The 20,394-nt window shown below is 44.3% G+C and overlaps 1 protein-coding gene across 4 annotated transcripts in view; it reads right to left on the reverse strand.

Moving 5' to 3' along the window:
* The window catches only part of CMTM4 (CKLF like MARVEL transmembrane domain containing 4), a 39,109-nt gene extending 23,228 nt beyond the window's left edge, over positions 1-15,881 (reverse strand). For all 4 annotated transcript variants that reach the window (XR_014697311.1, XR_014697312.1, XR_014697313.1 and 1 more), the window contains exon 1: positions 15,261-15,881. Coding sequence is in view for 1 of the 4 variants with exons in the window: in XM_084533770.1 (XP_084389896.1) it covers positions 15,261-15,446 (186 nt within the window). In the remaining 3 variants the exon portion in view is untranslated. The remainder of the gene's footprint in view (positions 1-15,260) is intronic.
* Between the last annotated feature and the right edge of the window lie 4,513 nt (positions 15,882-20,394).

The following is a 20,394-nucleotide window of genomic DNA, read 5'->3' on the forward strand; positions in this document are numbered from 1 at the left end:
CCTTGCCCACACACAGCCTCCTCAGGAGAGAGGGAGGCCAAAGGCCGCAGGACAGCTTCTCTAGCCCCGGAGGCCTCCACGCTCCATCTGGAGGTGCCCAGGGCAGCAGTGCCCCACACAGTTGCAGCAGAGGAAAATACCCACTCCCCAGATGCCAGCGCTTTGCTCTTGCTTGATAACACAAGCGGCCAACATTCCCTCAGGAAACCAGGGCACGGGAGCTGCCTAAGCCTGAGGCCACCTCCCGTGACTGCAGTGACAGCTAAGAAAACAAACAGCACCGTATCACTGCAGGGGCCCCAGTCAGTGAAGAGCACACTGCAATTTACCCAGTGCAGGGGGCAATCCTTACTTTTGAGTCGCACACCTCTTTTCATGTTTTTAAAGCGATGAGTTTTGACAAGAAGTTTTTCCACAAGCAGAAGTTTCAAGGTTGGTTTACTGAGGAAAAATGAGAAGTTGAATGTGGCATAGATCTCCTCTTACATGAATTACTGCTCTCTCCTACAGACAACACAGCTACAGCTTTCTTGGATAGAGTCAAGAGAAAGTTTCCTCTGATGGATGAAATGAAACTTTTCAGCTGTTTTTCTCTGCAGTGAGTACTTTGGGGAGTTTTCTATTCCACCCTTATTTTTTTTCTCCCCTCCTTTTTGACAGTTGTTTCTAGTTTCCCATCTACCTCCAGCCTTCCCGAAAGAAGCAAAGTAGGTATTGCATCAACATGAAACACCGTCACGGTGAAAACATCTGCTTATTCTGCTGGACATGCAGGTCCATGCTGAGGCACCCTAGGCCTCCTGCAACATCACATTTCCCCTGAGCACAGGAGATGGAAGAGCTAAGTCAACAAAAGCAGGACAAAGAAGAAGGAGCTGCTGGGTGAGCCAAGAACAGCGGTGGGTCTGCCCAGGCTTGCAGCACAGCACGTGCCGTGCAGCTGCAACCCTGTGATGGAGGAAGCGTCCCAGAGCGCCTCATCCCTCACCTCCCACCAACACAAGGCTGAGAAGTCTCCAGCTACGGCTTTAGGTGTGAGAAGTATTTCCCAATAACGATTTCTGGGCCTTTTTGGTTTTTAACAAAATTTGAAAATAAACATTAAATTGTTAACCAGTTTTATTGGTTGGGATGTTGAGGACCACTAAGGTAATCCATGTACAATCCGAGGCTACTGCATTTCTGTTACAGTGCACTGAACCCTGCATAAAGGCTCTATTCAGAAGAAGCAGCCCCTCGCTGGAAAGGGATGAAGCTACTACAATTAAGGGCCGTTTAATTCTTGAAAGAGAGCCTGTATGCTGTATTCAGTCTTCTTTGATTTAGGCACATTAGCCTCATACCATTATTTTATTCATCTCAACTTTCCTGTAAATTCCCTTGGAGAAGAGCCTTTAATGAAGAAATCATCTGCCTTAGGCCTACGTAAATGGCTTATATTTACATCACTTTCTCGGCAACACAGACACGTCAGACAAAACACCGTATCTCCCCAAAATGGAGAAAATGCACTACGACAGGCAAAAACGCTGAAAGAGACCTTTTAGGAGGTTGTTAACGGTGCATCTTTCCTACCAACAATAAAAGTACACTGTATCTTAATTTTGAATAAATAATAATGATCATCAAACAACTTTGCACTAAAAATAAAGACAGTTCCGCAATGAAAACAAAGTAAAAAAAAGTTTTCCTGTTTATCTAAAACGTTACCACAGAAAGCCTTATTGTGTGGTTAAATGACATAATTACGCATGATTTCCAAAAAACCACAAAATGGTCAGCATTTTTTCTGCCTGAAAAATACCCACAGAATTTCAGTAAGAATGTCACACTACCAAGACATTTTTACATCCAGACTGTTTAAATCAATGGTACAGCACAATACATATGCACAAAATTGAGAAGAAATAAATTGCTTTTACACCACTTAAAGTATCTGAAGATGTTAAACTTTCTTGAATTAAAATCTAGATTTATTGTTCTTATTTACTTGGCCCAGCAGTCCTAACTTAATGTACGAAACCAAGTGGGTCTCATTCCTTGCAAAGCACATGCATTTCCCACATCTAAAACAGCTGGCACAGATACGAATATTTGGGATCATATGGCTTAAACACAGTACTGCTTCTCCAGCAGGAAACCATCTTTTACCCTAAGCAGAAGAATGACTGATTTCCCGCCTGTTCTTAGCCTGTATCCTTAAGACTAAAAGAAATGTGTTATTAACTGGTAATTGGACTGCAAGGAGCTTTAAATCACAAATGAGCACTAAACTTTTCTTAAAAGAAAATTTACGAAAACGATGCTTACCAGAGAAGGAAGCTTAAGCAAGCATAAGTAATTCAGCACCCTGGATAAATTAAACTGTGCTCTAATGGCACAAAATATAACATGGAACAAATTCAGAGAAACTCAGTGAGACCTCTGAATTCAACTTGGATTTGGTATTGGTGGCGATGATAGAAATAATAGCAAAATACTCAAACTTCAAATCTTCGTTGCACCGCTAGGGTTTTGCATGTAGCGGCAATCAAGTTTTTACTACTTCTTAGTTCCTTTTTGGGTGTAACATGGCAAGACTTCAGCACATTTAATACTGTGGGATCTTTATTAAATCAGCTGATAGCTTGCCACCTCCATCAATTTCCTATAACCTTTGAAAGACTCATCTACTGCTGACTTCCCTTCCTCAGCTTAGGCGAAAGACCAATTCTAAATATAGAACACATTTCTGAGGCCAGAAACACTCTGCTGGAGTATTGTAAGAGCCATATTTAAGAAGGAGGGTAACTTTTTAACAAAGTTAACAGAAAGTTACTTGTTTCAAAACACTAAGTAGATCAAAACTAACACTAGAAAGAAATTAACTGGACTGAACTAAGCTAAACAGAAGAGATTATCAACTGGCTAAACCTGAAATACTGAAGTTTTGAAAGTGAAATTAACCATCGAGTCCTGAATGGAAGAAACCCGCACAGGCAAAGGAGTGGCATATTTCCTGCTCCGTACGATTGGTGCAGGATTGTATCTGTTGCTTGGACACACCTCTTCAACAAACATTGTGCTAGATACATGCAAAGCCAATTCCAGTTCAAATACTGTAAAATACAGTCTGTTTAGTAGTAAGGAAATAGTTTATGCAATGTCGTTTTTATGGTGGCTTTTTTTTTTGGTTTTTCAATAAAAAACAGTTCTTCCTGGTACTGCTAAGCCAAATCACTTTTTTTTTTTACCTTACATTAATACCATTCTCCAAGCGAACACTTTAGTATTACAAGCAATACACCAACGTGGGGACAGGCAGGGTGACAAGAGCCCCGACCCCCTGGCTGCCGATCCCTGCACAGCTGGCACTGTTGCTGGCAGCCACACGTCCCCCCAAGTGCTGCCTCCACCCCAGCGCCACCACAGTTCGTGGCTACCTACACCCAAACCGCCCAAATCCACCAAAACTCCCCATTCCCTGGGAACAGCTCAGGGAGACGAAACTTCACTAAGACCTCAAAAGGGAAAGAAGGCAGCTGGCTTAATCTACGTCTGCAATGACTTCCCTGGAGCATCTGCAACAGCCCAGCACCTCTGAAACAAACAGGCATGGGCAGTCTTAAAGACCTGCACTACCAGACCCACGTCCTGCTCTGCACAGGGTGACCTCATGCTGTGGCAGCAGACCCCACGGCCACAGTCAGCTCCATCGCCTTCCCCCCGACAAGAAAGGGGCGGCTGCCAAGTGCCCATTAGCACCAGAGGTGCCCCGAGCCAGGAGTGGCTGGGGGGCAGGAGTCACCTCGCGACACCTGTAAAGCCCTGCTCAATGATTTTGCCAAACAGACGGCGAGTTTGTCTTCTTCAGTTACAGCCAACTAAAACACAGACATCTTCGTAATGAAGAAAAATAAATAGATCACTCTGACTGAGCTGTATTTCCTTTTCATCCAGTCAGATGACCAAAAGAACCACTGAGCAGAACCTGAAGCCAAGGCACATTATGAAGAGATGTTTGTTTTATGCACATTGAATTTCCTCACAGAAATCCGAACAAGATGGAAACATACCTTCCAGGTTAGGCACAAAAGAAACACGGTACACCACCGGTCCTATAAACAAAAGCCCATCAACAGTTTTGTAACAACCCCATCCCACATCCATCTGAAGATTGTACACGATAAAGGCAAACAAAACATACAAAATGATTTCCCACTGATTTCTTACCATAGGAACTTAAACCCCTGGTCCCCAGGAATTACAATTCCTGTGCATTTTAATTCCACTTATTTTCATAAGCAGCAGGTACCACAAGACAGTAACGAACAAAAGCCCAACGTACCAAGCTACAGCATATGAATGGGAAAGGTAGAAATGTCTATTACACACAACTCCTATATAACCAGGAACAGCTCAAATTTAAGGGTTTATTCTGTATCTACAGTACACTGAATGGTGCCGACAGCTTCAGTGAACGCACATATAATGCTCAATGATAGGAAGTGGGTTTTCCCTCTGCTTTTCATAGTTTCCTGATATTTGAGGCTTAGTTTTCCTATTGTCTCACCCTCATTTTGATGGATATCCGCAAGCCCAGCTTTTTATAGCCATCTCTCTCCTATTCTCAAACTCTACAAGCTCGTCTCCGTAATAGCACTGCCTGCTGCAAGACTGCAGGCTCCTCAGTAAATCCTTCCAAACACCTCAGTGAGTCTCGGTACACCCCTGCCTGTGCCAGGCAGAAAGCACCAGCACGCTCTTACAGACCCACCGCTGCAGTATGCCCATGTTGGACTTCAGGACAGCATGCTGGAGTGCTGGCAAAAAGCATAATTAATCATACCCGTAACAGAAAAGTGGAAATTCTTTACATGTGAAGCTACTCAGCTAAGTTTCTTCAAGTCTAATTTTATCACAGTTTGACTGCCATCTGCATAGTATGTTCTTAGACATGCTACGTAAGAACAGGTTAGAAAACATCACACATTTCTTCTTTGCTGCACTAAATATAATATGTTGAATCCTTTGCATCCTCCTCAGCCACTGGCAGCTGCACTTATGGGGGCAGAAAGAGGGAAAGAGGAAGAATAAAATGCTTTTCCAGAAGTCCCATTTACTGCTGGTCTTACTCATGCGGGCTTCATTAAAATAGTAACACAGAGTAAAAACTGACTAAAGGAAACAGAACAGGGGAAAAATTCTATCTTAACAGCTGAGTTCAAGAAAAGTTTAGCAGACCTCACTTTCAGTCACCAAGACAGAGGAAGATGCATCCTTAAAACAAGTGGTAGCTCTTGTTTGTCTTTTTGACTAACGTAATTGTTAGTTGCACCAAAAGTCACTGGTTTTGTTTCAGCATTTACTTCTTGAAGAACAATAAAATGTTTTTTATTACACCAAGCTGTAAGAACTCATAACTTATCATATCTTTGTTATTAAAAAACCTGGCTACATGGTGTTACCTTATTTTGTCTCCAGGCTGCACACACATGCTCTGTATGTTAGGTACAAACATGCTCTCTGCTGGAACACAATGCGTTACTGGCTTGTGTGATTTCACACAGGCTTGTGTGAATTTTAAATAAAGTATAAACATTTTGGCTATTCCTTCACTTTTGAGAATTCTCCACTCAGCTCTTAAAGCAAAGAAAAATCAACACTTCTGAACTGGCTTCATGTTCCCATTCGCATTCAAATGCCAACCAGTGTTGGAAACCGGGCTAGTCAAAACAATATTAAAACACAGTACTGTAAATTCTGTAACAAACAGGAGGATAAATGAATTGGTTTTAAAAAGTAAAGGTGTACTCGTAAAATTTGTCAAGGTATTTGATCCGTATGGCCCCGTGTTTAACTAGCCTGTTCGGCAGTTTTAAAGTAAGTGAAAGTTCTATTTTAAGACTATCAGAATCAGTCTGTATCCTTTAAAACCCCATTTAATCCTAATTACAAGTAAACATCAAACATCCCACAAATACTAAAACAAGAAAGGAATTTTAATGAGAACACAACCAAGAACTTAAAGTAGTCCTAAAGAATCCATTAAAGTTTTTTGAGCTTGTTTTTGTTTAAAGGAAATGGTGCAAAATGTCCTTGCAATCCCAACGTTCCCAAGATTGCAATCTGAAGGCCCCCTTAGATGCCATGCCTTAAAAGGCAAAAAGAGTCTAGACATACTGGTAAAACAGAACATTAAAAAAAAATAGATGTAGGCCAGAACATTAAAGAGCACTGCCAGCTGTACTGGGGAATGCATGAAACCTTCAAGCCTGTCTTGCTGTTTAGACTGTCTTACAACCGTTATATAGTAATATCTCACCCAAAATAGAAAGGAACCCACAAACTTGCATTGCATAATGGCAAATCCACCTACTCATGATTTTATAACTCAAGAACAGATCTGCCTAAAGACTGCAAACAAACTCAGCACACTGCAAACACAGGACTATGAAATGATGTTAACAACGCAAAACCCTTATGACTCCGGCAACAACATCTTGACCTTCTTGGTCACGATTCTTATCGTCCCACCACTGTGCACTAAACATACTGAACATCCCAAGGCCTTCGGAAACTTTGCTAGAATTCTGAGAAGTGCTTTTTTTCTAGATACTTGGAAGATGTGATACCATCATATAAAATCAAAAGATCCCACACTCCCTGAAAGGTTTCATCTGCATCAGTTAAAAGGTTTCCAAGCATTAAACGCAACAATTAGAAAAAAATAGCGATAAAAAACCCTACAATGAACCCCCTAATAAATTTATTCACAACAGTCAAGTGGTAATATCAATTAGTAGTGTGAAAGGAATTTCACGGGACAAAGGTAATCAAAGGTTGAAGGCTCCTAACACTTCCGCATTTCATCATATTCACAATGTGCTTGTTGCTTTCTTGCATGCACATTTCAGTTTTAAATGTCCTAAAAGTATAGAAAAATACTAAAATGAAAACACTTGTAGTTGATTCATAAAATAATTCAGAAAAAAAATTGGCAGAACACCCCAAGAAGCTGTTATGAGCACTGCTATATTATAGCCAGATTTTTGCATCTGACAATGAGAGCATTTAGTCTAAGTGAAAGTTCCACCAGAAGTGCCACTGTTTGTACCAGACTGAAGTACAGGACATATTTCCATGCACCAGGTACACAGCTACTGTGCTTTTAAGCCATGCGCTAAAGGAAGAAACCATCACGAACAATTTCAGGTGGCTTGCAAGGTGAACACTTTGTGAACATACATGCAAGCTAAAGAAAACTTTAAAAAATTTCTTGTCTAACACCACCTGAATATCAGGTTACATAAAAAAAAATGGTAGACAAACCTGAAGACGTTGACTAAGGTAAAAATACATCATTATATTCTTATACAAACGAGGACCCTAAGTATCAAAGCCTTCGGATCAGAGAGTTGGAATTGTGACACTGGAAATTAAAGTTCCCAGTTTAATTTGCACAAAATTAGATAAAAACTTGCCAAGTTACTCTGCTTACCTGAAACCCCCTTTCAGCTATTATGCTATTCTAGCAACATGCTGCAGTGTGACTGTGGATTTCATCCTGGATACCCACTAACTAAAATGATGCTTCAGACCTGATCCCTGCAGGGACTGTAGCACTTGATTCATGCTGTTCCACACTGCGCAGACCTCTTGGTCCAGGCGAGTGCTACGCCAGCTCTGAGACCTCTCTGCCCACGGTCAGTACCATTTTGGACCCATCTTTATTCATAATTGTGTGTTCTTACACCTGCTCTATGTAAGGTTTGTGTAGCAAGCTTTTGCCTTCCTCCTCCTATTATTCTGCAGAGTTGATGATACAGGCTCCAGAGAAACCTTAACTCTTCCATATTTTGGGAGCAACTGACTACACAAATCAACTAAGAAATAAGTGAGTTTTGTTTTTTTGTATAAGTCAGAGCGTATTTTTTAATTCATACCAAATTTATAAACAGTGACTGCTACCACTACAGACTAACAGCATTTGACCTGCTGTTAAGACTTCTGTTCAGATGGCTATTCACTATATGTATACAAAAAATTCAGTACCTTGTTACACCAAGTAAGGTGGGTGTTTCTGAAATACAACTTGGAGCATGGGATGACGACTACCAAGACATGACTATTAAGCTGAACTGACAAATGATGCATTAACTGGTATCAAAAGGAACTGATACCTCCCTTACAGCAGTAAAGTATGCTACAACAAAAATGCAGCCTCTTAAATTTCTAGTCCTTTTTCTTATGTTACATGATAATTAAATCTCTAGGGAGACTCATCAACCAGAGAGAGATTAACAGAAAGATTACAAGAAAAGAAGGTTGCTTTCCAAATCATAATCCCATTAGAATTACCATTCTCATTGCAGCATCTACAATTAATATAATGTACCCATTACTATTAAAGTGGTTCATAATGGTAGGGGGGGAAAAAAACATATATATTACAGACATAATAGAAGTTTCTTCTGAAAGCAGAATTCTAAACTATCCACCATCTTAGAGAAAAATCTGCAACTGGAATTTCATCTGCAACTGGAGTTTAATGACTGTAGGACAATGGCCCATGGCCCGACTGCATCTAAGGGACATCACAGAAGAGACCAAAAGCCATTTGCTTTGCTGTTGGATGACAGCCACAGCCTTTTCTTCACATGCACGCAGAAACAATAAAAACCAAAGCTAAACAGTGTTATCATTCTTCCTTCTATGGTAAATGTCAGTACAAAAATATCACCACACAGCAGCACCGATCTATAACCTTTCAAGAGAAAACTTTCCCAAGAGAAATAAGGCGTCTCAGAGACACTGTACAGACATGCTCTACCTAAATAGGATTTCTAAGCATATGTGCCTATTACAAATGTTATCCCTTCAATGTATTATCCCGACAGGCTTTTTTCTACAAGATACCAAAGATCACCAGTATCCACTGCCATACTCCCGTTTTCTGAACGAGCTACAAATACCACCAAGCATCAACCATTCAACATCCAATAGCAAAGTCACAAGCACTTCTTATACAAATGCCAATTTATTGTTTGGAAATTACAACAGAATAAAACACGGAAGATGCAGTGGAACAGCTCTGAACTGCCAGCGTGACCCTAGCACACAGCAGGGGAGGAATTCCCAGCAGAGGTGTGATAAGCGCCAAGGTCACTGCGCGCACTGGTACACCACCCCTGCAGGCTGCCTTCTCCTGGGCCGTGCTCCTCCGAATGGATCCCCGGTCAGCAGGCAGTGCCCAGGCGGGCTGCAGGGGAGCAGAGAGCCCCAGTGACGAGCAGAGTCCACAACCACCCTGCCTGGCTTTGTGAAGCGAGGTGACCGAGCGCACACAGCCGTTTCAAAGTACGTGGAGCAAAGCGCGGTTATGCAAATCGGCAGTGTTGACACAAGAACAAATGGGTATAAATTTGCTAGAGCTAAGTTCACATGCCAGAAACGAAAGAGGCTTGCATACCTCAGAAGAGCAGAATAGAAGAGAAAAAGCTAACTTTAAAGGTGAAACTTGATCGCTTATAGGAAAAACTAAGGCATGAGGTCGCCAGTGACACTGAAACTGCTTCAGGAGGCTCAGGTGTCTCCTGCAGTGCTCCACTTCTCGCCAAGACCACCAACACCTTTCCAGCAGGACCAGCGACCTGAGCAGTGACCCTGCCACACAATCCGTGACAGACAACGTCAGCTACTGACCTCTATCAGGTACAGTAATTGCCTGTTCCCACTGGTACTACCATACATATACGCAACGGTATTTCCTAACAACACGCCACAAAGGTGCAGAGCTCTGGATTGGGGCGGGTGGGATGTTGGGGCACCCAAGTGACCCTCCCCTCCAGCAGCCATCTGAAGGTTGCTGAGCTGAAGGCACGGGAACGCTGTGATAACAAAACTGACTGCTGAGCACTTTGGACTAGTTTTCAACCCGATTCGAGCAGTTAGCAGTTACCTTACTACTTGGAACATAAATTATGGCTATTTTTTAATGTAATTAACAATGAGAACTCTCAACAGTCTTATTGACGTACATGTAGGTAGGTACTACGGACCTTTTCAATGCTAATTTCTTCATCACAATAGACTCTAACAGCAAAGAATGTCAGAGTAGTCCTGGCCTTAACCAACTTCTGGATCTGGAAACGTGTAATGATAGTAAGCCACAGAACAACTTTTTCCAACATTCAGCTACTCTCCACCAATGAAGATGGAACTTTTTATACATAAAATTGTGAACATATGAACTGCTATTCCCACCAGATTTCAGTTAGCCCAAAATCTTGCCTCCACCACCAAGCAATAGCACACATTACAGAGAGCGAGCCCCGAGCAAGCATGCAGCAATGTTTCCCAGTACGCTCATCAGCAACTTGTAGCTCGGAGACCTCCCAAGCAGAAGCATTATCTCCATTAACATGGGTCTTTGATGAGTTTCTGTAGTATTTGGAATGGGCACATTACAAATACAAAGTCTAGTGCTGTCTGGTGCAGGGAGGCCACCACTGCCTACCACAAATGCCATTCTTTCCCGAGGCAGCACGTGGTAAGGGTTTCCTGTAGCTGTTATCTTACTGCTCCAGTTAAACCATTCCTAACCACCACCACCATCGCAAGAGCTGGCTAAGCACCATTTTTTCAAATTTTCACATCAAGCTCCAGTTATTTTACCTTAAATCAAATGCCTGCGAATACCTAGCAGGAGGCTGGTGAGAACCAAGGAGGCTCCCATTGGGATCCTGCCTGCTTTCCTCACACCTCACCTAGTGACCCGAGGAAAAGCCCACCAGGAACTACGGCTACCAAAGAAAATATGAAGCAGGCAATGGGCAGTCATCATTTCCTGAGGCAACGTCAGTGGTAAGTATATTCCTACATCCAACTCTTGTAACAGTAAGATTATTAAAGACGCAGTATTAGAGCAATGAAGGAAATATAACAATGCATTTAGAAAAGTTGAAGGTAAAAACAAAGCGAGAATAGAAGCAGCACTTGTCTAAAGTGAAACAACTTCCCGTGCAGAGGTGCTACCTGCTAACTGGCCCATCTGTTTTGGATGGCAGCCATGGGCCCTTCCCAATTCCTCATACAGCAAACAACTTCCTTCAGCAAGCGCACTCAGAAGAGGAGAATCTCTTTAGGAAACTGAAGGAAAAAGGGAGGAGGCACTGAAAGGTAACAAATCATTTGAGGATGTTCATTGAAAACTTTTCCAGGGATATCTGCTTGATTGTACAATAATCTCCATGGGAAGTATTAAAGCCCTTAAAAACACGAGAAACATAAAACCATGCCAGAGAGTAATGAAAATAAACTCTAAAGAGCTTTTCTGCTCTGGTCTCCCAGGACAGCTACATAATCTTCCACATCTGCTGCACGGCAAGGTACTGCTCCATCTGAATGCTGGAGAGCTGAGCCCACCTAGACTTGACCTTCTCAAAAGAAAAAGCATTTCTCTGTGTAGTGCACAAGTGTACCAGCTTCTCCTCGCCCTCCTCTTCCAGTTCATATCCTCGTTATCCCAAAAACATCAACATCCCATATTACTTTGAGTCTTCCTCCCTGTTCATTTCCCTTCATGCTGTTTTCTTCCCCCTTATCAGACGATATCTGATCAGGTCTGTCAGCCTCCCCAGCCCCCTGAAAACTCCTTTCCTGATCGGGTCCAACACCCACCACCCCTCCATCCTGCCAGCTGCCTCTTTACAGAGCTCGCAGCTCTGCCCAGCCTCAGCAGCGTCGGAGATTTCCCCTGGCAGCCAAACAAGCACAGAGAGCGAGCTCACCCAAATGGGAAGACACAGGTGAGCGCGCTATGTGCTGAATATCTCACAGACTTAGCAAAGCGTTCAAAAAAAAAGTGAAAATCAGTTCAATACCAAGCTCTTCTACATTGGACTTCTTGTTACTTCCTTGCTATTCTGAACACCAATCATCTTTAGCAGTCAGCCATACGTACTATTAATCACTAAGCTTAGCCTTGAATATTCATGAGAAACTCCAAATATTAGAAGTTTCCTTAGTTTTAATTCCCAAATTATAATTAACAGGAACACCCTGTAATACTCTTCAACCTTTTCTGGAAGTCGAGGAAATGAAAGCCTAATTAAGTCTTGGGAAAGTGCCGCACAATACTCTACATGAATCATTAACATTATCGTAATCCTTTGTGACATTGCCCCTTTAAAGGACAGTTTCAGGCACATTCTCTTGAGATACGAATAAATGAGTTGGAACTCTTCTCACATCCAGCAGCGCTTAAACTACCCCACAGGCCTAAAACATCATGCTGCTTTTCAGCTCGCAACAGCTCCTGTAGTGGTATTTCAAATCAATACAGACAAACCTAGAGCCAGTAACAGAGCCCTGCAGTCCCCGTGCCTTCATTTGCAGGCATTTGACTTTTTCCCTATTCCTTCTTTTGACAATCAAAAACGGGCACCTGGAAAAGAGCCATTTTAGCCACAATGCCCTGCAGTTACACGTCACATATGGCACTACGAGCTAAGCTGTGGAAAGTCCTTCAACCAAAGATTACAGTAAGCGGCAATGTTTGTCTTCAACTGATAATTTTGTCTGCCAATCATGAATGTATTTTAATACGAATCCTGACATTAAATGAAGCAAGTGCATTGTAATCTTTCCTGCAGCATTACTTTCTTCTACTAGAATATATTTAGAGACATTTTATCTTAACCAATTTTTGTTGAGGTTTTATTCTGTGCAATGAAGGGTGCTCCTTCTCATTTTTAAAAATGAGTCAGAGTGCTGTACGACAGCCTGATACACATCAGTTCCCACAGTAGTTTTGAAGGTATTACTAAGCATTACGACAACAAAAATAATTATCTTAGGCAAATAAGTCAATTAAGAGCATCGTGGAACATGTTCTTTCTCCTCCTTTTCCAAAACTGCTCACTTTACCAACAGTTTGCAAAACCCAGTAGTTTGCTCTACCAGTCATTACCACAAATCAGATGCAGCTCCTTTGGAGTACAACCACACAGAAACTGAATTTGGTGAGACGGTACATAGGCTTCCATCCTATCCAAGCTAATTTGTCAGCTTCCGACCCACTGGATTCATACACTCCGTATGCACCATGGGTGCTATCTCAGGCCACTCATTAAAAAAAAAGGCACAAAATATTACTCAGTTCCTCCAAAGAAACTCATCTGCACGTACGCCTTCGTATGTCCTACGACATACTGGAAGTTGCAACATACTCATTCAACAGACAAGAAAACTCCCGTGTCTCTAAGTCCACCATCTTATGGTTTTTACCATTATCTTTTTTTCTTTTTTAATTTTATTTATAAGCCCTAAAAATTTAAGAGGCGTGCTCCAAAATTTTTTCATGTTTGTTCCAAACGTATCAGTTTAATAATAGACGATTTACTTACTCACAATCAATAATCACTCATTTTAATTAGAAGCTTTTAGCATGACTTGCCAAAGTTATTAGTGTACCGCAAAGATCAGCAGTAGGAACAGAAACAAAAATCCTGAGGGCAGATTATTTTAGCATATTAGGAAGCACCATCCCAGAACTTCTACTGCCTGGATGGTTTTTAATAGTTCCAGGACAGGTAGATGTTGCACAGTGATGACAGCTTCTTTGGCTTCAGTCCTGAAAACACACAATGCAAATGCAGCTGCTCCCTGTCGTTCAGCCTACTCATGTAATGCTCATTGCTAACGCTTGCAGACCTCGGATTTTGTTCTACACTGTGAAGATGAGAAGAAAACAAATTGCACTTCCAAATCCTGATTTTTGCTGGGTATTTGCAAAAAGGACTATACACTGATCACCACAACCCTCTAGAAACTTGTGCTCACTACTGAACCTAGTACACTGACTATATCTTACATGAAATCTGTCCATGCAAGCTTTGTCTTACAATAACTAGCAGTGGTTTTAAACAATGAAGTAATACACATGAAATATTTAAAAGTTGGTGGGCTTTTGGTGTAGTTTTTCTTTTTAACATTATTGTCCTTGAAGAACTTACTCATATTAAGGGAATACAATTCATAGCATCTCTGTAAGGAACTACTTAAAAACCTATTTCAGGCTTACTGTCATTTTCATAACTGCTCTAAAACACCCTTAAAAGTACATTTGCTAATTTCAAAGATGTTAATAACAACACAACTTTGAAGTTTGATCAGATGAAGACATGCATCAGCATCATCAACAGAAAAACCTCAGGAGTTATTACACATGTAATTGTTACAGTGCTCTAAGCTTCACAAGGACTTCAAACTAAGCAGTGTAGCTGTTTAGACTCTCTGGAGAAACACAGCATGTGTTTCCTTTGAGAATGAAAAATGTTTTCAGTTTGTTTATTTTTTGTGTGTGTGTGTGTTTTTGGGGAAGGGTTGTTTTAAGGTTTCTTCCCACTTTGTGCAACTAACAGAACTTCAGGTGTGCATTTGGAGGGTTGTTTGTTTGCGTTTTAAGGTTTCTTTCCACTTCGTGCAACCAACAGAATTCCAGCCAGCTAAAACCAAACCTAATCAATGTGCAAGGGACTCCTCACCGGCACCCCAGCCACCCTGCATGGCCAAGGCGCGGCTGCAGCCCCGCACCTCCCGGGAGCTCCGGGCACACTCTGCTGACCGCGGGGCCCCCACCTGAGGAACACGGGGCCCCCGCTGCGCACCTGGCCCCGCTCTGCGACCCCAACCCCAATCCTCCTCCTGCAGCCCTGACACACCGCAGCCGCTCAGCAGCGCCCAGCTGGGCACAGCGGGCTGGGTTACGCTGGGTTGGGTCGGGTCGTTTCGTGTTGTTTTGGACCAGCACACGCAGCCCCCCGAGGTGTTTGTTTGATAACCCTGGGATCCGATGACTTGCGGCGGGACCCAGCGGGCGTGCTGGGTGGGGTTTTACCTCAACCAGCCCAGTCCGGGGGTACCCACAGGCCCTGAGGCCGCCCCGTCCCTCGGGCCGCCGAGCACGGAGCCGCGGGGACCGCTCGGGCTCAGCCCCCGAGGCGCCTCGGGCTCCGCTCCGCACGCTGAGCGAACCCCGGCGGCTGCCGGTGCCTCAACGGCTCCTCCGCCACCCCCAGCCCGGGGCGAGGCTCGCTCCCACCGGCTCCCCACCGGCCGAGGGGCCGTGGGGACGGGACCCCCCTGCCCCTGCCCCCGCCGAACCGCAGCTCCCGCCCGCGGCGGCCCTGAAATGGAGGCCGTTGGGCGGCCGCCAGGCGCAGGTACGCACCTCGCCGCCGGGCGGGGAAGGGAGCTGGGGGCGGCCCGGGACTTACCACCTCCGCCAGCTTGATCCTGCCGAAGGTGCCCCGCAGGTAGTCCAGGTCGCAGCGGAGGCCGCCCAGCCCTCGGCGCTGGCTGACGGGCTCGGTGGTGGGCTGGTAGGGGCTGCTGGCCCCCGAGATCATGGAGGTGCTGGACGCCTCGCCATCGAAGCCCTCCAGGTCCTCGCCGTTCCTCATGGTGCCGGTGCCGCCGGGGGGCCGAGGGAGCGGGCTGCGAGCTCCAGCCGGCGCCTAGCGGAGCGTCGGCTGCATGGCACGGCACGGCGGGGCAGGGCAGGGTAGGGCAGGGCCAGGGGGCTCCGTCAGGCGGAGAGGAGCGGGGACAGCGGGGGCCGCATGGTGCCGTGCCCGGCCCGGCCTCAGCCCCGAGGAGGAGGAGGAGGAGGAGGAGGATGAGGAGGAGCAGCGGGAGCGCCCCGCCGCCGGGGGGCGCCCTCACCGCGCTGAGGGCAGCGAGGGGCAGCGAGGAGCCGCCGTGCCCGCGGCCGCGCCACCCGGCCCGGAGCCGCCCTCAGCCCGCTCGGCGGCGAGGCCGCCCCGCGGCTCCGCTGCTCCCCTGCTCCCGGCGCCGCTCCCGGCAGGGCAGCTCCGGCCGGGGACGCTGCTGCCGCCGCCGCCGCTCCGCCCCCTGCGCTCAGCGGAAAGGGCGGGGAGAGCCCGCCCCGAGCTGCCCGCCCCGAGCCGCCCCGCCCGGCCCCGGCCCCGGCCCCGGCACCTGCCCCGGGGCCCCGCTCGCCTCCCCTCGGCCGCCGGGGCCGGGCCGCTCCGTGCCTCGTCCCGCCCGCGCGGAGCGGCGAGTTTGGGTTCTAGGCACCGAGGGGGCAGCGTGAAGACAGCTTCCCCCGCGGGTGAAAACGAGCCGTACCGCGTTCAGCTGTTTTTCAACCATCTCGTCCTTCCCCCGTCCCCAGTAAAAGTTTGTCTCTGGCTTCTAAAACACTGCAAACCGCCGATCTAGGCTTTTGTGTTATTCACTGCAGCTCTTGCGTAGGCAGAAACAAATGACACTGTTTGTCCTTGGCACGTGCACGACTAAAAGGCGCGTGGAGGTTACAGCTGGTGCTGCCTGCTGCCTTTGGCACTTCTGCAGGCAGGAGTCTGGGCTTCGGGGTTCTTGGAAATGCACTGATGTTGATACTAACACTGGAAAACGTCAATAATAGTGGCAGCTTACATTGTATTTTTAACACAAGAGTTTATCCTCTGAGATATATCAAGCTGTTCACACTCCTCAGAATTACCCTTTCAAGCTGTTATGATACTGTACCTGCACCCGTTCAACTAGTGAAAACTCCCATGGTGTTCTTCTGTGAGTGTTAGAAACATTTTGACGTGGAGTTTTGAAGTTTTCCAACGAAAGAGTTGGTTTTGACACTTCTAGACACTTCTCATGAAAGCATAAATAGGGAGAAACATGCAACAGAACCTGACAAATACAACTGCAGCAAATGCAAATGAAGAAGGGGTTTGCGTTGTATTTTTTTTTCCCTCAACCTACAGACTGCCATGCACCACTAATGGAGTTGGAAACTCAAGGAGCTGAGTATTGTATCCTGTGATCTGTCATATTTATCAACCAGATTTCTGCTCTCAGTCTTAGTAACAATCCACATTCTTTTCTCTTGTCTGATTTTCTGTGATAGGATTTTCACATATATTAATTGTTCTAGCATCTTCCTCAGGCCTCTAAGAAGGTGTTGGTTTTGTTTTTTTAAACCATTACAGTAGTTCTGTTTTCCAAGAGCAGTGTGGATTATCACCCTTACATCTCTTTTCTTCCAGTTATCTTTATGCTCTGCTTCTTTTTTCGTTCTCTTGAAGCTTCTTTCATCACCCTTCTTTTAGAGGGTTCTGTCTAGCGTCACATGTTTTTTAATTTCAAGAGATTTTCCTCCTCTTTGGCCTCCGCATAAACAGACCCTAAGAAGTAGGGCCAAAGAGAGAACCAGAGAGCACACCAGAAACCCTGGACACAGAAATAGTTGATTTTTCTGGTCTACCTTTATCAGGCACAGCTTGGTTAACTGGAGACGTATTGACAGCATGCAGTCAGGTCTTTCCATAGCATCTCTGGTACACCCTGGTGCTGGAGGAGTCTGAGATATTCTCAAATGAGATGAAGAGCTAGCAAACATGCTTAAGAAAAGAAAAAAAAGTTGGCCTTTACTGAAGGACAAATAGCAGGAAAAGAAAACATGAGCAAGGCATGGAAAAGGATGAAAACCTCCGTTCCTTGGGTCACCCAAAACTAGTCTAACCATACAAAATTATAAATGGAAAGGGAAAATTCTGTCTGTGATGGACTAATAGGTTTTTACAGTCTCTTTTCTCAGTTCTTGTATAATTCTGGGGAAATGAAAGGTCACACAAAGCTCCTTTTCTTGCAGGAAATATGATGACAAGGTGGCTGCCGGTTAGAAGAGATTTCATAGATTCTTTTTAACCTTACAACTGCACAGCTGTTCCACAAACACAGCATTTCCACATTTACCTACAGAGACACTTAGCATCAGCTTTGAAGAGCTCCCGTGGTGGTTCTAGAAAGCCATTTGTGAGCAAAGGAATTGAAACATTTTTGAAGCATCCAGCAAACATTATTTTGCTTAACCTTTTGCAGTTCCAACCAAAGGAGCAATATGTTGAAGGAGAATCAAAAGGTGGTATTGCACAAGGAAACTGAAGGTCAAGGGGAAAGATGGTTGAGTGATTTAGGAAAAAAAAGCTAGGCGATAAGAGATCTCAATTCCATTTTTTTAGCTTACCACTGCATCCTGTGCAGCCTTCAGCAAACTTAATTTCCTATAAAATGGAAGGCATAACGCCTAAATATATTTAAGATCATGAGAACGCTGCAGAGTATGGGAACACTGAAAACGCTCTGTTCTTTGGGGAGTTAATTGCTTACACAGCGAAAGCACATTAAGTGTTCTCTCTGCTCCAAGTATCTCAAGTGTTATTTGAACAATTGCGAGGCGTGTTCTCAGAACCATGTTGACAGTGTCGCCGACCGCAGTTTCACAGGCATTCCAGGCTGCGTCTCGGGGCAGCGGGAAGCAGGCATGGCCAGCCACAGCCATGGTGCCCCTTTCGGCACCACGAGCCGTGCAGCGAGCTTCCCCCTTGCTCTAATGGCACAGAGCCAACACCAAGCCATACTGGGGGATTTTCTGGCATCCTCCTGGACGGGTGGGTGGGCTGGACAGACTTGGCAAGGGCTTGTGAGGTTTCTGCCAACATTTAACAAAGGAATCCTTTACACACATTCTTGCCTGATACGGCACCTTTTCAGTCTGCTCTGTAGCACTTGAAAGGAAAAAAAGTCTACATTTGATATGTAAATAAAAGTATTGATCCAGTAAAAAGGTCACTGCATACATCCAAGGCAAATCACATTGCTTTCAGATAACTTTCTGAAAGTTTTTCCAAGTTCATGAGCTTTTCAAGAAAATCTTGCTATTTCACTGCATGGATGCATACCAAGAGTAGTTAAACGGCGAACCACATCAGTGGTCAGCACTCAAAACACCACCATAATATCAAGCTAATAATCAGGTCACTGTATTTATCAGAGAAGACTTTACAACCCACTAAAACCTGACGAAACAGTGGAAACAAGCAAGAAACAAGACAGGAGTAAACCTAACTATGCTATTCACAGCTGCTGTAATTAACAAAGATCTGTGTTTTTACAGAACACTTAAGCCAGCTTGAACAGAATCAAAAATTCCTCATCAGAAACTATTTCTAGGGCTGTGGTGATATACTGTAACCAACTGGCAATTTACATGTAAAAAACAGTCGGAAGATTATCTTAAATATTATCACTGATCAAACTGAACAAAGCAACTTATCTCAACTTCCATCTCAGCTATTCATACAACTTCTAATAAACTTCAGCCTTCAATGAACAGCCTTTGATAAACCTCTTGTGTGTTCATTTCATTAAATGCATTTAAATTCCATTTTCAAGACTGAAGTGTGCAACTCTATTGCAACTGAATACATCAGCTTAAAAACAGATTTTAACAGCTGCATTTGTGTAGTTTTAACAAACAAGGTATTTTAATGCTGATACATAAAATTTTGTAGATTTGAATGGTGCTTATTGTGAGGAAAATTTAGTTAGAAGTGTGAAAGGAATTCAAATCCTAACAGGGAAGTTCCATCTGTGCAAGTACCTGAAAAGAGCAGAGAGGTTCTTTAAGAAAATGCTCCAGTATTTCCACATGACCTACCAAGGGGAAGGAGCACTGGTACGCTGCCAAATTCCAAGAGAGCTGAACGGTGATTAGAGTTTAACTCTGGCATCAAGAGAAGAGCATTCTTCCTTGAATTTCTCAATGTAAAAATTCTGAAGCTCTCTCAACTATTCATTAAAAAAAAAAAAAAAAAAAAGCTAAAAAAAAAAAATAATAAACAACTTTCTTTAGAAAAATGTTTGTTAGGTTTAAGTGCCTTAGTTCGGCACATTCTCTGTTTTCACGGAGAATGTGGCATGCACACCTTGATTCCGTAGCCATTGGCAGCATGGGAAGCAGGCAAATAATTTTGCTGAGTCAGAGTTAGGAATTAATGCAACGTACAGCAAGAATAAGCTGCAAGTTGTGATATGGCCTTTCAAAAGAAGGACAAACGGCTGCAACAGTGGGGAGTCATGTAGTCAGTTATCTCTAACTGTAGGGGATGACTACTGCTGAACAGCACAAGGATTCCTGCTAGAGCACATCCAAGCAGTACTGCGCAAGCTCCCAGGCTAAGACCACTCAGCAGAAAGTGACCCTGGGAGCAATAACAAGAACCAACTTCCTTAGCTAGCCTTACAGCCCTGCATGTTTGTTTGTGTTTGGTGGCTCTAAGTCACCACAGGACCTGTCCCAGGGAGCTGCATGGGGTTGGCTTCACCTCTCTTGAGAGGAAAGGTGAAAATGTTGCTCCTGTAATTTCACCACCATCAGTGAAGAGAATTTCTCCTTCAAAAAGGAATAGCACAATTAAGGCACTACTGGCAATAAAAATTAGAGACTTACTTTACAGACTGATGAATATGATCTCATATGCCACGAACAATGAGCCATTCACAGAATACCCCTCTTTTTCTCCAGGATTAGAGATTGACATGTCCTTC

This window comes from Aythya ferina, assembly GCF_964211825.1.
Source record: "Aythya ferina genome assembly, chromosome: 12".
NCBI lineage: Eukaryota > Metazoa > Chordata > Aves > Anseriformes > Anatidae > Aythya > Aythya ferina.